The following is a 19954-nucleotide window of genomic DNA, read 5'->3' as shown; positions in this document are numbered from 1 at the left end:
CATAGTATGGTTGATATAAGGCCTCAAAATGCAGTGTTCATCAGGCTACACAAATTGTGCTCCAAAGCACCCTAATATCGGATTAATAACAAATTCAGACTATGGGTGCATTTATGTGAATTAGTGTCCTCAGAAACGTTCCGCCTAACTTCTAGGCCTAGGGCAACAGCTAAACTTGTCGGGTCAATAATCTGCATGCCCTACTTTTTATCCCTTAAACTTTGTGAGCAAATCAACACACCTCCAAGCAAAAGCAGCGTAGTGTACTACAATCGTAAGCACTAGTGAATCTTCCCAGTTGGAGCACTGAACACATTCTGCAGACCGGTATTGTTGAACTGCTTATGAGTACTTTAAAACACAAAGTAAAACGCCAGACAGTGTAATATATTAGGTTTATTTACAATAACAGTGGGAATAGTTTCAGTGAGGTCCATTCCGCCTTACATCAGACTTCTCTGCAATACTCCACGCCAGAAATCTGAAGAAAAAAAATATGTGATAAAAAAAAGGTATCATTTAGGTTTAACTACAAATTGGCAATGCAAAGAAATGTACAAAGACTACGTTTGCATTTGGGGGGGGGTGCGAAGGAACGGAAATATTTCAAATCTTTGCTGGAAAGGGGAACTACGGCTGCAAAGCAGGATAACTGTGGGCATTAAATATTCATAACAAAGAGGCTTTAAGTAGAAAGAAAATCATGCCACTTTGGCCAACATGCATGAGCTTAAAAGAACCTGACCGGAGAAAGTTTATTACAGGTGATGATGGCAGATTTTACCAAGGCGTGGAGAGTTAATGTCAAATGAGCATTTTCATCATCATAAAAATATTAAAACAAGCAGACTGGTTTTTCCTTCGACGGGCCTCCTCGTGGAAGGCAAATATGAGATTGAAAGGATTTTAGAACAAAATGGAATGTATTGACACTGTATCGGGACATGGTACATCAGAAAGCGTTTACAGTATCATGGTTTTTCATACTGTTATGTTCACATCATCTGCACCAGCCCTTCATTATCAGAACAGGACTTGACACTCAAGATACAGAAAAAGAAAAGCAAGCATATGATTTTGCAATAAACTGCTTTCTCAACTGAGGGTGGGTTCCGGTATAACCGCTGACTAACCAAATATTGTCTAACAATGGGTATAAAAAAATGTTTCTCAAAACGGCAAGCAAATTGGTGTTCAAATTCTACCACAGAAACTGAACAAAGACTTGGTAAAATAAAGTCGTACACCAGACAAGCATCAAAAAGTTACCCACAAACTGGGTGGATCTCCAACAGAGAAACAAATTCTAATACACGAACTCCAGAGAACCCACCACCACGAACTCCAGAGGAGAACCCACCACCATGTCATAAATACCCCCCCCCCCCCCCTTTATGGCCAATACAGTTCACCTAAACTTCCTCCGCTAGTATTGCCTCTTCCGAACAAATCGGACGCTTTAATCACCTTTGTAATTGAATCAAGAAAAGTATATAGAACGTTTCCTGCAAGAGCCTTTAGCCAAATACCCATCCGTATGCTCCGCACAGAACGTAATGAAATGGGGATATTACTGAACTCCACTCAACCTACACTTAGTGGCTTACATGAAAAAAGCCAGCCACTTAAGAACAGTTTACACTCCTCTTGTAATCTGAAATAAATGCTGAATTTCCTAAAGGTTTATTACACTAGTGCAGACTGAAAAAATAAGCGTTCATGTTTTACTTTCAAGTCATGATTCAAGAAATATACAAGTCTGCATGGCATAAAAGAGGATCTTACTTGCCTTTTCACTTCTTCAGCAATTGGTGCCGGACAATTACAAAAGGAAAGGCAAAGCCACTTCCAAAGAAAACGGTCATCATTGCTAGAAGTCTCCATTTGTTTTCCACAGAAAATGGAATGTTCTGTAAATAAAACAAAAATTGTATTTCATTATTAGGAAATGCTATTAAAGGCATCAACATGTTTGTCTTTTAGGGGACGGGGGAATGAACGTATCAGAACAATTTGAAACCATCAAATTATGTTGCCCCGTCCGTAAACATTTCCAAGATTATACAGCTAAGTACTAATTCTTGGGAGATATGCAAATATAAAAGATCTATGGTCAATTTTACAAAGTAATCCTCACCACTATACCCACCACATTGGGCAAAGATTTAGTATTACATTTATTCTAGGCATTTTAACCATATTTCTTCTGATAAGCGGAAAAAAAAAAGTTTTATCTGAGTTTAAACCAATGCCAGTACTGCTTTGAAATTGGAAACCATTTACAAGCTAACCACATCGGAGCCTATAAGAAATTAACACGTATTTTATGGAGAATGCATGTATAAGTCCCGTTGTAGAAAATAACAGTTACCATGATAAGGTGTTGTGTGCAAATATGGGGTTTACCGATATGCAGGTTGAAAGCTCATTAAGCATGCAGAAGATAAATGCAGAGACAACATGCATTATTTCAGGTGTGGGTGGGTTATCTAGAAGACATTCACCAACTTCATCATTTCGCACAGGGATGTAAGTCTATGACTATGGGAATAAGGTTAGGGTTCGTGCATAGCAGCACTGAAATGCTTAAGATGCTTTTGCTTCCACTGCAGCCATGGAGGTCAGTTTGAGCCTCAGTTCAAGCTTCCTATTTACAGGAGGTGTCTTGGGGACAGAAAAGAGGTCTTGACATTTATCCGCTAATATTTTTTTAGACTAGAGTATTAATGGTGCTAGACACCATTATACGGAATAAATAAATTCACAATCTTAGATATCAGTGTAGCAAGCTTTATCTCTAGCTGAAATCTTTGTTCATGTACATCTGTAAAAGTATTAAATGTTGCCTCTATAAATGATTTTATACACAACTAGTTGTGTTTGAAGGTCAGTGATGCACACTGTTTAATATTATATATTCATATCATGCGTAGATTTATTCCCACCAGTGTTACAGGAAATCTTATGTTTGCGTGATGTGATTTTGAAAAGCAAAAACTAGGACAAGCCATAATGAACAAGCATTTGCAATGCAATAGGTCTCGCATTAGGAAAGTTTGAGCTGTTGGTATTGTAAATGGCAAATTTTATATTTATCTGTTGGTTTTGAAAATACCAAAATTAATAGCTTTGTCATTTACAATGCCAATAGTTTTAACTATAAAAAAACATTGATGTCACATGATGTACAGAACACGCTCCCACGTGTGGACAGATCTGGACGATGTATGTATGGGTCCGGTTTATGAAACGTTGCTAATAAATTGTCTACAGGAAAAGTATGTAGCAGATCTGTAGGATGCATGTACAGGTCCTCTGGATGAGATATCGTCTGCGAGGAAGGCCACGTGTGGACAGCTCTGTGGTATGGATATACCAGCCCTATTGTTGATAAAAAGTCTGCAGAAGGGACACGTACACGCCCACGTGTGGACAGATCTGGAAGATGCATGTACACGTCCTGTTGATGATACACGATCTGCATTAGGAGCACATGCCCACATGTGGACAGATCTGGAGGATGCATGTACACGTCCTGTTGATGATACACGATCTGCATTAGGAGCACACGCCCACATGTGGACAGATCTGGAGGATGCATGTACACGTCCTATTGATGGTATAGGTCTGCATTAGGAACACACTGCCACGTGGGCAGATCTGAACGATGCATGTACAGGTCTATTGATGACGCAAGGCCTGCAGAAATAGCATGCACGCTTCACGTGTGGACAGGTCAGAGGGATGCATGTACAGGTCCCTATGGATGGCACACGGTCTGCAAAAGGAACAGATGCCCACATGTGGACACATCTGGACGATGCATGTACAGATCTAATGGCGATTCAAGTCCTGCACAAAAAGGAACACATACAAGCTTGAGACGTGGAAGGGTCTGGGGGATGCATGTACAGGTCCTATGGATGATGGAAGGCCTCGGGACGATGCAAAGAGCCGTTGTAGTGGGCTACGTTAGCATGCGATAGCAATGGAATCTTTTCGTGCCTGTCAACCTCCAATACGTTTCCATGTGAATTTTACCAAGCCAGACTTCTGATAACTGAAATAATCATTGTACCCACCTCCCCCCTCTACTAACCACATAAAGGTGGATTATATTTGCAGAATAAACTTCCTTCGCCTTGTTTTTAACAGACTGCCGTGACACCACACCCTTACTGATGAACTTCGGGGTGGCTTCCCTGCCTTTCATTTCATCATCTTATCTACATGCAACACTCGCAGTTACGCAGATGTCTAAACTTGCTCAGAGAAGCAAAAAAGATATACTTGCCCAGCCTCTGCTTTCAAGATCATGACGCACCCACTTTACAGTTCCAAGTGCAAACATATTTCGCGAGATTTTCGCTTATTGTAAGAAGAAAGAAATCACCGCCGCAGCCCTGCTCCGTGAAAACCGGAAGTCAGGCACTTTTGGCCCAGACGGGGGCGGGGCCTGCAATCCAGCAGGAAGTTCCGCCCTCCGCCGCCGAGGAAGCAGTGAAGCCGGCCGACTCCGACCAGCGCTGCAGAGGAGACACGCCGAAAGAGCCCGGTGAGTGGGAGGGGGGTGTACGCGTGTGTGTCTGTTCGAATGTGTCTGTGTGTGTGCGCGTGGGTCTGCGTGTGTGCGCGTGGGTCTGCGTGTGTGTATGCAGTGTGTGTATGCAGTGTGTGTGGCTGGGTATGTGCGCATGCGTGACTGTGGTTTGTAAGACGGGGAAGGGGGGAGGGGGGTGCGCCGCTTGTATGTGCCTGCGTGTGTTGTGCCTGTCTGCGTGTATGTGTGTGTGTGTGGGTGGGGTGAGGGGGCGGCAGCGTGTGTATGTGTGCGCGTGCGTGCAGAGGGGTGGGGGATGGCTGTATCTGTGCCGTTAATGCGTGCGAGGGAAGCGAGTTAGGGAAGCGAGTTAGTCTGCGCAAGCGCAGCTTAGAAAGCTCGCTCCCGAGGTGAAATCTGACAGAGTGAAAGCGCGCGTCTGATTGCTGTCCAGTCTCCTAAATACGGGCAGCATAAGTTGTCGAGCTGATGCATTCATGCTTCGCATGAATGCCACATCAGCTCGACCTAAAAAGGACTAAAGGAAGAAACTTAAATGGCTATAGATATATCGATATATTTATTTTATTGTTAACATTTGTAGAGCGCACTGTAACCCTGCGGGCATCCTGGCGCTGAGACAGCAACAGAAGAAAACGGAAGATAGGCAGCTGATCTAAATAGGAGCAGCTGATTTAATAGAGCTATGTATAGATATATCCTATATCTAGATATCACACCTTCACTCGACTGATTTCCCCACCTCTTACAGAAATGAGCCCCCGGTGGGATGCGAACTTCCAACATAATACACCACTCCAAATCTACTGTTTCTGGAACCCCCGAACAAAAACCGGCCACTGCTCGAATTGGTTCGGAGCAGAGACCAAGGAGCTACGAAACACGCCAGGTTAAATTTGCTGTGTTAAAATTGAATAATCACATGCTGCAAGAAATTCTATGTCAGGACTGGAGGCGAGGATTATGCCTTCTTTTTTCACTTCATTTTTAACAGCAACCATGTAAAATATCAACAAAAGCTACTTTTCCCATAGTACAACGGGAAAAAAAAATTCGTTAAAAAAACCAATGAGATCATTGTTAACCAATCAGCATCTAGATAGTCCCATATAGTCCTTTCTGCTTGTCCTCTTTCTTCGCTGCTGCGCAGCCAAGATAAACATCCCTGTGTTTTTCTCTTCCATTTGACTAAGTTGAGGTTATTTATATTTATATTGTGATTCGAGTCGTCACCCCTTATTGAGCGCGACGCGACTCTCGATTCTTTCAGTTTCAATTGTTAAATTTGACCTTTGTGTAGTAAAGTTGCTTTGTACTTGTGTTTTCAGATCGCGTCACGGTTTTGCTGTGTACTTGCTTATTGCCCGTAATACTGGCGGTGAAACACCGCGGGCGGTTCAGGACGCGAGAGCGGTTAAAGTTGCTTTGTACTTGTGTTTTCAGATCGCGTCACGGTTTTGCTGTGTACTTGCTTATTGCCCGTAATACTGGCGGTGAAACACCGCGGGCGGTTCAGGACGCGAGAGCGGTTCACTTGGTCTTACGTGTCCCAGTTCTGGAGCGCAGTTGGCCTCCCACTTTCCGCTGCCTATCTGCCGGTGAGGGTGACGCCCGTGAAGGGTCATGTATTTAGCTTAGCTGCGACTCTTAGCTAAAGCTAGTCAAGTTATTCATGTTGTGTTTGCAATTGGCAGAGTCTGTATCGGACATTGATGCCTCTAAGATCAGGTACAGGCTATTGTTGGGCCTTTGTCTGGGACACGTTATTTCTCCCCAGCTTTCTGACAACTGCTATTTAATCTGTGCTGCTCCAGTTGGTGTTCCAAGGCTGAGACCCATTATTAAAACAGCGAGGTGCTCGCAAAGAAGTCGATTTGGACTGACACCCAGTCCCCCATAAAGGGCCACTTTGTAGAGGAGTTCGCAGTCTGACACCCAGACTTTTACAAATGGATTCCCTGACCTTTGGGTTTACCTAATTTGCAGTTACTTATTTTTAAAATTGAGTATGATATTGAGTCTCAGGGAGTGGCGGACCCCATGGCGGATCTCCCAGAAATGACGACTTTTATGACGCGGTGAATACCTCTATCTATAGAGCAGTGGAGGAAGCTAGTACTCCTTTGGAGAAAAGAATTTACCGCCAAATTGCCCAGGCATTTGAAAAGTGGGGTCCACATCCGGGGTCAGTACCGCCTGCCCCTGTGTCTGCTGACCCAGCGGTCACGCCTACGAAACCTACACATGAGGCCAGGGTGGATTTGGATGACTGATAGGTTACGCCAAGCCTTTATGGCAACTCAACACGCTTTACCACCAGGGAATGGGGGTTTGCCCCCTGCCATCCTTCATGCTACCCCTAAAGGTTTAGGAGATCCAGAAGTGGTTCCGGGACCGTCTGGTCCCGATGGCTCCTCGCGTCCGTCCACCTCCGTCACTGATTTATCGGACATCTTGGACCTGGAGGATAACATCCATCCCCGGTCATCTGACTGGGCACCAGTCGATAAGGTCGCTTATGTTACAAGCCGCATACGTAGACGAGGCTCGGAATTGCCCACGTGCAGTGTCACCTCGAGGAAGTGGCCGTAACCCCCAAAATGTACCCACGCATGGCCAACTAGTGACTCCCATTCCTACAAAAACGTCTACATATATTCTTTTAATTTTCTTTCTTTAGCCCTATTTTTGTATGGCAGGTCATGGTTTTTACTTTTCAAAATCGTGTCACCCAAACATAGGATTTCAATTATCACAAGTGGGAATACATCTCAGCACCCTCGGTCATAAGACGGTAAAACAGATTTAGATTGTGGGGCACATATACTATTCCACTATATGTAGCACAGCAAGGGAACTTGCTGCGTTGCATGAAAGGGGAAAGCAAAAGCGCTTCATATTTACAAAAATTTGAAGCAGTTTGCTATCTCCATACATTGCTGCACTGTGTGCTGCCCTAGCACCAACGCAGGCATCTTTGCTTAAGGGGGCCAGAGTTATAAACATGATCGTTTTTGTGCAGGAATGTAAGCCTTCCGGCACAAAAACGAATCTAATGAGGCATTTTGTCTTTCTATGTAAATGTAAAAATGTAAATTGATACTTGTATAGCGCACTACTCACCCGCAAGGGTCTCAAGGCGCTTGTACGAATACCGCTGTGGAACCAGTCCTGGCTTTCCCTGTGAGGCGTCCACTCCTGGGCACCCCCAAGGTGGAGGCCAGGCATCCTTAGCGTTGTGGGGGCCGTTGTGGAGATTAAGCAAGCTATTGCCCAGAGTTGCAGAGTGTGACTCCATGATTGGACTAGGCACCGAGGCGAGAATTATCAGGTCCGTGGAATTTTGAGCCCAAGACCCACCGAGGCGGGGAATTGAACCCTGGTCCCGGGCTAGATCTCTGCATCAGGGTCTGCCGCTCTAAACATTGAGCCACACTTCTCCACTTCTATGCATGATGCAGAATGCACCACACAAAACGAAAATAAAGAAAGTACATCATCTGGGAGCCATACCGATCTGATGCAATCTCAGGTTTACCAACTTTGGTAAAGCTGGAATTGTGTTAAAATGCATGGGTGGGTGCACTGGAACGCCCATGCTCTACCCATGAAACACCTCCCAGCTGGAAATGAAACGCAACACAAGCACTTGTGCAACATTTCATTATAAGCCCAATGTGACAAAAATTGTGCCCGTCAAGGCTTGGTAGATTACTCAATCCTTGTGTCTATCGCAAATGTTTGTTAAGTCTGAGCCTGAATTCAAAACACTTTCTGCCCACAGGTAGACCACTCACTTAAACTTGCCTGCCAAATTTCTTATTTTTTATTTTAAGGAATGTATTATTTTTTTACAAAATAGGTACAATCGTTTTGCAATTAAGAGTTCCAGGTGATAGTTACACGTCGTTGCAGAAAAAAAGCCAAAAGTTACATAAAAACTTAATTGGCGTTACAAACATTACAAATTGCTCTTTTAAGCTCAACCATCTGGAGCCCTCTGTATTGACCGTCGAGTGTAGACTAAGGATAGAATAGTGTAGGAGTAAAATAGAAGAAATAGTGTGCAAGAAGTGATCGCTGCAGTTATCAATTGCAGACTTCCAAGAATGCAAACATTTAATACGTTAAACTAATTACAAATGGGATGAAAGACGTACACAACCGCCCCAATGTTCTACACTCCTATCCAGAATACGAGGAAGGTTACGCAAACCAACTAAGGCAAACAGCAGGGAAGCTGCAAAGCTGGTGCATCAGAAAGCGTTTACAGGATCATTGAGGACCTCATACTTATATATGCTCTCATCAAGTGCACGTGCTCGGCAGCAGTCGCTGGGCCTAAGCAACAAGACGGTGTAGCGTTTTTATTTATAACAAATAAAAAGCAGACAAATTAAATATAGTAAGTGTGTCGAACAAGGACAGGCACACCTAATACAGCTCAATAGAAAATATCCATGGGAACATTTAAGCGCGAGTGTAAGTTCAGAGGCGACGCGTAGAAAAAGAAAAAAAAAGCTGGCCTTTCTACCCTCACCCCCATTCCACGTCCGCGCGCAATTTAGTTACCTTCCCGGGCCCCTCTTCATAGTGGGACCTGCGGATGACAGAGGTGGCAAATCTGCGGACGCTCTGTCCCAACATGATAACGCCGGGAACAAACAGCGAAAATCTTCGATGCCGGGTGTTAAACTATCTTCTTCTCACACGGGCTCGACCTTCCGAATGAACTAGCGGAAGCGTGAAGAGGTGAAGGACAGGAGGATTATGGGATAGTAGGGGCGGTGCAGTAATGGTTGAAGCGCGAGGAACATTGGGAAATATAGTCCATCAATGACCTGGCTATGGCGAGTGCGTGGGTGTCGTAACAGGAAAGCACTACAGCACCCAGACAAGACAAAGCTTTACAACGCAAACTGTATTTTTTTACGACCTCACTCTCACAGCGTCGTATTAGCGTGGGCTATGACATGTCTTTCCTTTCACGAAAAGGCGGAAGTGAGCTTTGCTGCTTCCAGACGACAGCCTCCGGGTATTTTTCATTTTAGTTTTTAGGACAAGAAATCTTTTATAAATAAAATTCTTATTTTCTTTGTTTGTGATAATATCACGGTATTGGTATGTATTAATTTCAAAATTCTGATAAAGTTACTGTCTCGAAATAAAATAGCTGTTACTTTTTTACCATAACAGTGCTGCCTACTTATGAAGAAATGAAGCGTTCGTTAATGAATTGAATACACAATTCTCACTGATTATGCTGACGACAGTTGTCTACAACTGTTACTATACTTCCAAAAGATGGCTACTAAATTAAGACGTGCGAATAAAGGCTCAACCACTTAGTCCGTTTTCGGTGTCCTTCGTGTCAAGCACCTGACTGACTGGCATTGAAGCAAAGCACCGAATGTTTTGGTGAGATCAGTTGATCTGTGCTTTGCAGCACAGGAGCCGTGCGGTGTCTGACCAACAGGTGAGGACCGCATTCCAAGAAACAGGAGCAACATGCCGACCGCTGCCCCCATTATCAGCTCGGTACAGAAACTTGTTCTTTATGAGACCAGAGCTCGGTATTTCTTGGTTGGAAGCAATCACGCAGAGACTAAGTACCGTGTTTTGAAAATTGATCGCACCGAGCCCAAGGATTTGGTTGTCATTGATGATAAGCATGTATACACACAGCAAGAAGTTAAGGAGCTTCTTGGACGCTTGGACCTTGGCAACAGAACAAAAATGGGCCAGAAGGGGACCTCCGGATTGTCACGAGCTGTCTCCGCTTTTGGAGTCGTGGGATTTGTTCGCTTTTTAGAAGGTTATTATATAGTCCTAATAACTAAAAGAAGGAAAATGGCCGATATTGGTGGACATGCAGTATACAAAATCGAAGATACAACCATGATATACATTCCAAACGATTCTGTTAGAGTTACTCATCCTGATGAAGCTAGGTACGTTAGAATGTTTCAAAATGTGGATCTCTCAAGTAACTTTTATTTTAGCTATAGCTATGATTTGACCCACTCTCTTCAGTACAACCTATCTATCTTAAGGATGCCCATTGATCTACTGAAAAAAGAAACTACTCCACAAAGTCGGCAGGAAAGTTTTGATATATTTGAAGATGAAGGGCTTAGCCAGGGTGGAAGTGGGGTGTTCGGAATCCGCAGTGAGCCATATATGAAATACGTATGGAATGGTGAGCTGCTGGAGATTGTGAAAAATACAGTGCATTACGACTGGTTATTGTACATCATTCACGGCTTCTGCGGACAGTCAAAGTTGTTAATCTATGGTCATCCAGTATATGTGACTCTGATGGCTAGAAGATCCAGTAGATTTGCTGGAACACGTTTCCTTAAGAGAGGAGCCAATTGTGAGGGTGATGTTGCCAATGAAGTTGAGACTGAACAGATTGTCTATGATGCGTCAGTCATGTCTTTTACTGCTGGAAGCTATTCGTCCTATGTGCAAGTTCGAGGGTCAGTGCCATTATACTGGTCTCAGGATATTTCAACTATGATTCCAAAGCCACCAATAACATTGGATCAAGCTGACCCATTTGCACATGTGGCTGCATTACATTTCGATCAAATGTTACAGAGGTTTGGTTCACCTATTATTATTTTGAATCTCGTCAAGGAGAGAGAGAAAAGAAAGCATGAAAGAATTCTTAGTGAAGAACTTGTTTCCGCTGTGACTTATCTTAATCAATTTCTGCCCCCAGAGCACTGCATTGAATATATTGCATGGGACATGGCTAAATTTACAAAAAGCAAACTATGTAATGTTCTTGATCGACTTAATGTGATTGCTGATAGTGTTGTCAAGAAAACAGGTTTTTTTGTCAACCGACCTGATTTCTACTGTAGCACACTGCGACCAGATGAGAAATGGAATCAACTTGGTGGAGTAGTTCTATCAACTGGTCACTTACAGACTGGTGTTCTTCGAACCAATTGTGTTGACTGTCTGGATCGTACAAACACTGCCCAGTTTATGGTAGGGAAATGTGCACTGGCCTATCAGCTTTATTCATTGGGGCTAATTGATAAGCCAAATCTTCAGTTTGACACGGATGCTGTTCGGCTGTTTGAAGAGCTGTATGAAGACCACGGCGATACTCTTTCCCTCCAGTATGGTGGTTCCCAGTTGGTCCATCGAGTAAAAACATACCGGAAGATTGCACCATGGACCCAGCATTCCAAGGATATTATGCAGACTCTTTCTAGATACTACAGCAATGCCTTCTCGGATGCTGACAGGCAAGACTCAATAAATTTGTTCCTAAAGGTGTTTCAGCCTGCTGAAGGAAAGCCTCACCTCTGGGAACTTCCTACTGATTTTTATTTGCACCACACAAATACTATGAAGCTTTTACAAACAAAGAGAAGCTATACCTTTTGGTGGACACCAGAGGTACTAGATCATTTGCCATTGCCATACGATGAAGTACCTTGTGCTGAAAACAGAAGAAAGCTAACAATAAAGAAGTTTAACAAGTATGATGAAGAGACAGATATCCATAATGAGTTCTTTCGGCCTTATGAACTTAGCAGCTTGGATGACACTTTTTGCTTAGCAATGACAAATTCTGCAAGAGACTTCACACCAAAAAATGTTGGCATTGATCCAAGTCCTTTTACTGTGCGTAAGCCAGATGAGACTGAAAAATCTGTGCCAGGGAACAAAACTAACAAGGATGAAACCGTGCTACAACGTAAAACAGCTGCTAGTGCCCCTCCACCACCAAGTGAGGAAGCGGTTTCCAGCAGTTCTGAGGATGACTCTGGTACAGATAAAGAAGATGAAGGGGCGGTTTCACAGCGTTCAACGCCAGTAAAAATGACTGAGACTGGTGATGGTACAAAAACGAATGAAAACTCTTTCCAGCCGATTAAGGACATCTATGGGATTAACCTCTCGGACCCTCCTTCAGAAGATGACCTTCAAGTGTATACAAGGTTTGTTCAGCTTGGACATAGTCAACAGAAACAAGAGAAGAATATTCAGCAACTGCGATCAGTGAACTTGGAAAATGTGATAAATGTAATGCACATCTCGTCATTCTCTCAGGACAGCATATATGAGGTCCAGCCTCCTAAAGTTGATAAAAAGTCAATTGAGATTTTCACTGCACATATCCAGGCTGGCAATGGACATATGCAGCCAATGGCAAAAGAGGATGTCCTATTGTATCGCGAGTATATTAGAAACCGATATATGTGAAAAACTACCTACATAACTTTCACTTGAAAGTGCACACCAATTATTGAGAAAACGTATTTGTCACCGTAAAGTCAGTCCAGCTTGTGACGATGCACAATGTTAGTTGAATGGCTCTCTGTGTTACAAATTTTTCTTTATTTCAGCATCTCAACTCTAGATGGTATTTAACTATGAAAGAATGAGGTGCAGTATTAGCACTTACCATGCTGCAGTAATTGTGTCAATGAATGAAATGAGTTAAGCCTTAAAGTAAATGTTGAAATGTATTCCTCACTGTTATTTCCCAGAAACCCACCAAACTAAAAACTATAATTGCTTGTTTACTTTATTAACAACTTCCTTATTAAAAGTCACCAAGGAAACAAAGCAAATGAAGTCACTTATTCAGTGTGTAGTCTTGTGATACACACCAGCATTGAGACAATATTATGAACAAAACTAGATGTATTGCTTTTTTGTTGGTCATTTAGTAGGTGGATGTAGTTCACTCACTTGATCTATTTAGTATGTAAACAATAAGGCCTTTGCACTAGACCAGGGGTACTCAAAGTACGGCCCCGGGCCAGTAGCGGCCCGGCAAGCCTTCAGTGGCGGCTCGCGGAGCTTGAGACATCGCACCTGTGTTTTTTGATTTTAAACTTCAGCAAACACCTCTGGGAGCAGCAGTGCGGAATCCGAGAGACTGCTCTGTGGGGGCCCGGCGATTCCAGCCACAGTCAAGAGTGGAGCTGCAGGGGCGCTAAGAGGTGAACAAAGCCTGTTTAACAAACAAATGGTCGTTTAAAGACCTGTTAGGTACTGGGGTGCCCAGGAGGCTGTGTCAGCCCAGGCTGACACACAGGGTGGGGGGGGGGAGGAGGGGAGAGAGGACAGCAGGAACTGAGAGCTGTGTGAGGGCAGAGCAGGAGTGAGAGCCCGGGTGAGGGAGGTGGGAGGGCAGAGCAGGGAGTGAGAGCCCGGGTGAGGGAGGTGGGAGGGCAGAGCAGGGAGTCAGAGCCTGGGTGAGGGAGGTGGGAGGGGAGAGCAGAGAGTGAGAGCCAGGGTGAGGGCAGAGCAGGGAGTCAGAGCCTGGGTGAGGGAGGTGGGAAGGCATAGCAGGGAGTGAGAGCCCGGGTGAGGGAGGTGGGAGGGCAGAGCAGGGAGTGAGAGCCCGGGTGAGGGAGGTGGCAGGGCAGCAGGGAGTCAGAGCCCGGGTGAGGGAGGTGGGCAGAGCAGGGAGTGAGAGCCCGGGTGAGGGAGGTGGGAGGGCAGTTTAGGGAGTGAGAGCCTGGGTGAGGGACGTGGGAGGGCAGCCGGGAGTCAGAGCCTGGGTGAGGGAGGTGTTAGGGCAGCAGGGAGTGAGAGCCTGGGTGAAGGAGGTGGGAGGGCAGTGCAGGGAGGGAGAGCCCGGGTGAGGGAGGTGGGAGGGCAGCAGGGAGTCAGAGCCTGGGTGAGGGAGGTGGGAGGGCAGCAGGGAGTGAGAGCCCGGGTGATGGAGTTGGGATGGCAGAGCAGGGAGTGAGAGCCTGGGTGAGGGAGGTGGGAGGGCAGAGCAGGGAGTGAGAGCCCGAGTGAGAGAGGTGGGAGGGCAGGGCAGGGAGTCAGAGTCTGGGTGAGGGAGGTGGGAGGGCAGCAGGGAGTGAGAGCCAGGTGAGGTGGGAGGGCAGCAGGGAGTCAGAGCCTGGGCGAGGGAGGTGGGAGGGCAGCAGGGAGTGAGAGCCCGGGTGAGGGAGGTGGGAGGGCAGAGCAGGGAGTGAGAGCCCGGGTGAGGGCAGAGCAGGGAGTCAGAGCCTGGGTGAGGGAGGTGGGAGGGCAGCAGGGAGTAAGAGCCAGGTGAGGTGGGAGGGCAGCAGGGAGTGAGAGCCCAGTGAGGTAGGAGGGCAGATCAGGGAGTGAGAGCCCGGTGAGGTGGGAGGGCAACAGGGAGTGAGAGCCCAGGTTAGGGAGGCGGGAGGGCAGCAGGGAGTGAGAGCCCGGTGAGGTGGGAGGGCAGAGCAGGGAGTGAGAGCCCGGTGAGGTGGGAGAGCATGGAGTGAGAGCCCGGTGAGGTGGGAGGGCAGAGCAGGGAGTGAGAGCCCAGTGAGGTAGGAGGGCCGATCAGGGAGTGAGAGCCCGGTGAGGTGGGAGGGCAACGGAGTGAGAGCCCAGGTTAGGGAGGCGGGAGGGCAGCAGGGAGTGAGAGCCCGGTGAGGTGGGAGGGCAGAGCATGGAGTGAGAGCCCGGTGAGGTGGGAGAGCATGGAGTGAGAGCCCGGTGAGGTGGGAGGGCAGAGCAGGGATTGAGAGCCCGGTGAGGTGGGAGGGCAGCAGGGAGTGAGAGCCCGGGTGAGGGAGGTGGGAGGGCAGCAGTGAGTGAGAGCCGGTGAGGTGGGAGGGCAGCAGGGAGTGAGAGCCCGGGTGATGTGGGAGGGCAGCAGGGAGTGAGAACCAGGTGGGGTGACGGAGGGATACAGGGAGTGAGAGCCCGGGTGAGGTGACAGAGGGAAACAGACAGAGGGAGACAGACAGGAGGAGGGAGACAGACAGAGGGAGGGAGACAGACAGAGGGAGGGAGACAGACAGAGAGAGGGAGACAGACCGAGGGAGAGAGGGAGACAGACAGAGGGAGGGAAACAAAAAGACAGAGGGAGGGAGACAGGGAGATGGACAGTGGGACACAGATAGAGGGAGACAGATGGAGGGAGACTTAGAGAGGGAAGGAAAGAGAGGGAGGGAGACAGAGAAAGAGAGGTGAGACAGAGAGGGAGAGAGACAGAGGGAGACAGAGAGGGAAGGAGGGAGCGAGAGAAAGATAGAAGGAGGGAGACAGAGAAAGAGACATTTGTGTGTGTGTGTATGCTGGTCTGTTGGCTCAGTGGATGAACGCGTCCGCTGCAGGGGCCTGTGTTCAACTTCATGGTCACAGTTTTTTTCTTTCTAGCCCCTTCCCCCTCCCCCACTGACCCCGCCTCCACCAATGCAGCCCTCGGCCACAAACCACACTGTAAATTCGGCCCCCGAGAGAAAGTTTGTGAGTACCCATGCACTAGACACTGTCTTGACCTATTTGGATCAGTATTGAAAGTTTACTTCTGGGCTAACACTCTTTCTGTCTGTATTGGACTACATACACACTAATGGTGGATGTTTCTGCAACATTAAGTTCTACTTTAAGTGGGTCTTAGAAATTTTAAATATGGTATAAAAAAAATCTACCCATATTGAAGCAGGAACACTTAAGGGCCCATTAGGATGCCGGGCGGATTGCCCCCGCCAGGCTGGCGGTAGCAATCTGCCCGCCATCCGCACCTAAATTCCCCCCGCCATATTAGGATGGCGTGGGGACCACGGCAGACGGAAAGACCGCCGCTTTTACGCCCTGGTCGCTTTGCGACGGGGGCGGAAAACGTTTAATAAGGTGGCGGTGTCTATTAGACACTGCCAGCCATATTATGATGGGCTTGGTTAGATATATATTTTTTTAATATTTTAATATTTTCTACATGTTGTTGACAGGTTTCTTACACTCGTGGTTTATTAAGAGAATCACATCTCATCTAGTTGTTATATTGACGGGTAACCCATTCAAAGATGGCCGCTAACTTAGTAGTCCTATTTTTATTTTTCGATTTCCCATATAACGTATCAGTAGCAAAGTCTTGCGTTATCGGTTGGAGAGGGGTGTCATGTCGGCTGTTTAGAGAGCGAGCGTCTTCGGTATATCAGCGAAGTTCTCATATTTAGAGGTAAGCCCCAGGGGTTGGCTTTTATGTAATTTAACCGCGCTGACTCTGGCAGGGTTAAATAGATTATTCCTTACGTCCCGTTCTCACCTCTTTTTTACAGGCTTCGGCTTGATTCGTTTGAAGCAAGGTGTTCATTCAGAGGCGGACCCCGTAACTCATCAGGACCTAGTGGACGACAGCGTCCAAACGTTGAGCCACAATAGAGGTAATCATTGCTGCTGAGATCAGTATTGCTAGCTGTTACGAGCATCTTATTTACAGCTGTTTGAGCTGAAGTGTTGAACACCAGCTTGTCAGGTGTCCGCTTCTTTAGGTCCCTCATATTATGCCTTCAATGAGAACACTGCACAGTGTATTAGAACACATTGTCTGGTCATCATACTTCCGAGGAAAATGTAACTGCATAGTAAACAGCGGTTCATTTTTTTTTCCATAGAGTTTTTCTTTGAGCAATAAAGGGAGATCAGTTATTCCAGATGCAGTGACATGCGTAAGTGTCCTTCTCATCAGTAGTTGTCCTTGTTGGTACTTTTTGTTTGGGACATTTTTTACTTCTTGTCTTATTCGGTTCTCTCTAGTCTAGGACATTTGGTGTTTTCACTAATCCAATATTCACGCACTAGCTTCTATATTTGGCTATGAATAAATTACATACAGGCATTATTGGCTCGATCTTTGGTTGTCTCCTGGACTTTTTCTGGCGATGCTTTAAGATTGTACATTTGATTAGATTTGTTCATATGAAACTCTAGTATTTTTGACATTATATGTTCTTTTGTATTTTCCTACAGTTGTCCCTGAAGAAGGGAACTCTTCCCGAAATGCATTGGGCACGAGGGCATGATAAAGCATTTATGTTTATTTCAACACTTGATTGTCTATGAGTATTGTGGTTTCACTACAAAATATATAACATTTTTTTGTTTGTATTTGCATTGATTAATGATGCATTCTAATTCATGATTTTGTTCAAATGAAGAACTTATATAAAAGTCTATATTGCAGTAACCTGAAAGTGTGCATTAGTTTCTTTGGATAATTTTGCATAAACGTTGTTGTTAAAATAGTTTGAACTTCTGACATTGTCATCCCAGCTGTGCATCTGGGATACTGGTGGTTTTCCACCAGCAGTTTATTGTAGGTTCTAGCTGGCAGCCTATGCACCAGGTAGCACACATTCTTTGCTCAGTGTAGATACACATCAGGTTTTTTTTCATTAAATAGGGAGTGCGCAGACCTTCTCTGCTGATCTTGGTTAGATGCTGCCACGGAAAGGCATGCGGTCTTCACTCTGGGGGGCCCCTGCGGGCCCCTAGAGTGAAGGAGAGGTGGAGGGTGCACACGGGGGGTACCTGTGGTACCCCCCCAGCATTTGCATACACGAAGCAGCAGGCACCGTGCGGTGCCTGCCGCTTCGTGTATGCAAATGCATACATGCATTTATAGCATTGTGGCGGGCGGTGCAGAGAGCACCGCCCGCCACAATGTTAAAAATAAGGGATGCGCCCGCCACTGTGGCGGGCGCATCATAATCCCCACCACGGGACCCCCGCCCTTATGGCGGGCGGTCCCAATCCCTGTGAGGATGGCGGGCGGGCAAAGTGATATCCATATTTTACTCTGACACAACATATTAATTCAAATGTACTTTGTGCAAAATCCATTCCAAAATCTTACAATTACTGTGGTTTTAAGATTGAGGGTACGGATCCACCACTCCTAATATAGTTATAAGAATTATTGCACAGCCAGTGTGCATGGACTATGACTTGGTGTTTATTTATTTAATGACATTTATAAAGCGCATACAATTACCCGTGGGCGTCTCGGCGCTGAACTGCAATAATGTCTCTCCCGTAACAGATGAGGAAGTAAACCCAGAAGCTAAATTTACTGATTAAATAACCATGTTTTCAGTTTTTTCCTAAACTGAAGGAGTGAGGGGCTTGTTTTTATATGATGTGGCAGAGTGTTCCAAATTTTAGGGGCCGCAACTAGAAAGCGGCGGTCCCCCCAAGTGACTGTTCTGCTGCGTTGGACCACTAGTTGGTTAAGTGAAGTGGATCGGAGTGTTCTGACTGGATTATAGGGAATTAGTTGTTCTTTAAGGAAACGCGGTCCTTGATCCTGCAGTATTTTATAGACTGTGCACAATGATTTGAACTTAATCCTGTTTTGGATGGTTAGCCAATGATAGCTTTTCAGGGTATCCGAGATGGGTGCAAATTTAGGTTTTTTCGACAGCACACGTGCAGCCGCATTCTGAACGGTCTGTAGTTTTTTGGTCACTCTGTTTTGTGCATTAAGAAAGAGACCATTACAATAGTCTAATGATGTCAGGACCAGGGAGGTGACTAACGTCTTGGCGGCAGTGTCTGGTAGATAAGGTATAATTTTCCTTATCATTCTGAGCTTGAAATGGGCGTTAGCTGCCACCTTATTTGCGTGAGCCATAAAATTAAGCTGGTCATCGAAAGTTATTCCTAAGTTTCTAACCTTAGCGGTGGGGCAGGGAGGAGTGCCTAAAGCCGATGGCCACCAGCTACAGACCAGGCTGGCGAAAGGGTGCCAAAGATAACCACCTCCGTTTTATCGGAATTGAGCTTCAGGCAATTTCTTGCCATCCACTCACCGATAGCGATCATCCCATTTTGGAACCGTACTGCCACCTCCTGCCCGTCTCCCTTTATGGCCAGCACCAATTGAGTGTCTTCGGCGTATGAGGTTAGGCTCATTAGCAAGGTCCGACACATATATGTTGAATAGTGTCGGACTTAGGGATGAGCCTTGAGGAACCCCACACGGTAACGACAGATTGGCCGATTGAAAAGTACCCATTGTGACCGCCTGGGTTCTATTAGCTAAGAAAGAAGCAAGTAGGTCCCTCGCGGTGAGCTGAATACCCATCCTTTCGACACGGTCGACCAAGATCTTGTGGTCGACCGTGTCGAAGGCTGCTGAGAGATCCAGAAGGACCAGCAGTGCTGTTCCTCCTTGATCGCGGATGACTCGGATATCATCAGCTGCTTTGATGAGAGCGGTTTCCGTACCATGGTATTTACGGAAACCGAACTGGGTGTCATCCAACAAGTTGTTGCTTTCTATGTATCCCGACAACTGCTGATTCATAGCCTTTTCTGTAACTTTAGCTAGAAAAGGGAGACTCGCTATCGGCCGATAGTTTTTTAGTTCTCCCTTATCTAGACTAGGCTTTTTAAGCAGGGGTTTGATCAGCGTATTTTTTAGAGAATCAGGATAGATTCCAGATGTCAGTATTGTATTACAAACATGAGTAATGATAGGGATGATTGTATCTGGCACCATAGCGATCACAGAAGTTGGACATGGATCCAGGGCTGACCCAGCTTTAATTGATTTAACTATGCCCTTGATTTGGTCAGTTGTTAGGGGTTTAAAGCTGGTCATGGTATTTTTTAATATGATCAAGGAGGTGGTAACAC

General features: G+C 45.8%; 2 protein-coding genes and 2 non-coding genes across 5 annotated transcripts; 1 reads left to right on the top strand and 3 right to left on the bottom strand.

The window, feature by feature from the left end:
• Positions 1-378: 378 nt before the first annotated feature.
• COX7C (cytochrome c oxidase subunit 7C) lies at positions 379-9325 on the bottom strand. 2 transcript variants are annotated; one of them, XM_086960860.1, is made up of 3 exons: positions 9134-9325; positions 1786-1910; positions 379-481 (listed from the first exon to the last, which is right to left on the bottom strand). In XM_086960860.1, exons 1-2 carry the CDS (start codon positions 9206-9208, stop codon positions 1794-1796), a joined length of 192 nt encoding a protein of 63 aa, XP_086816986.1. In that variant the 5' UTR covers positions 9209-9325; the 3' UTR covers positions 379-481; positions 1786-1793. The 2 variants fall into 2 exon arrangements, with proteins under 2 accessions (XP_086816986.1, XP_086816985.1); XM_086960859.1 differs by having other exon boundaries at positions 1790-1910.
• LOC147726821 (small nucleolar RNA Z39) lies at positions 949-1010 on the bottom strand. The gene has a single exon (XR_015309627.1). It is a non-coding gene; the product is annotated as a small nucleolar RNA Z39 (small nucleolar RNA).
• Positions 8814-8879, bottom strand: LOC147726820 (small nucleolar RNA Z39). The gene has a single exon (XR_015309628.1). It is a non-coding gene; the product is annotated as a small nucleolar RNA Z39 (small nucleolar RNA).
• A 630-nt stretch (positions 9326-9955) lies between the features above and the next one.
• FIG4 (FIG4 phosphoinositide 5-phosphatase) lies at positions 9956-13156 on the top strand. Its single transcript, XM_086960858.1, has one exon. The coding sequence runs from the start codon at positions 10070-10072 to the stop codon at positions 12788-12790; it is 2721 nt and encodes a 906-aa protein (XP_086816984.1). The 5' UTR covers positions 9956-10069; the 3' UTR covers positions 12791-13156.
• Positions 13157-19954: the final 6798 nt, after the last annotated feature.

Source organism: Lissotriton vulgaris, chromosome 3_1 (genome assembly GCF_964263255.1).
Source record: "Lissotriton vulgaris chromosome 3_1, aLisVul1.2, whole genome shotgun sequence".
Lineage (NCBI taxonomy): Eukaryota > Metazoa > Chordata > Amphibia > Caudata > Salamandridae > Lissotriton > Lissotriton vulgaris.
The sequence above is the reverse complement of the archived record's forward strand: the minus strand, read 5'-3'. Positions and strand labels throughout refer to the sequence as shown.

Excerpts from the sequence above, each read along its gene's own strand:
- FIG4 (XM_086960858.1), top strand. The coding sequence starts at position 10,070 with ATGCCGACCGCTGCCCCCATTATCAGCTCGGTACAGAAACTTGTTCTT.
- COX7C (XM_086960860.1), bottom strand. The coding sequence starts at position 9,208 with ATGTTGGGACAGAGCGTCCGCAGATTTGCCACCTCTGTCATCCGCAGG. Across the intron at positions 1,911-9,133 it reads ATGAAGAGGGGCCCGGGAAG|AACATTCCATTTTCTGTGGA; the intron begins GTAACTAAATTG and ends TTTTATTTACAG.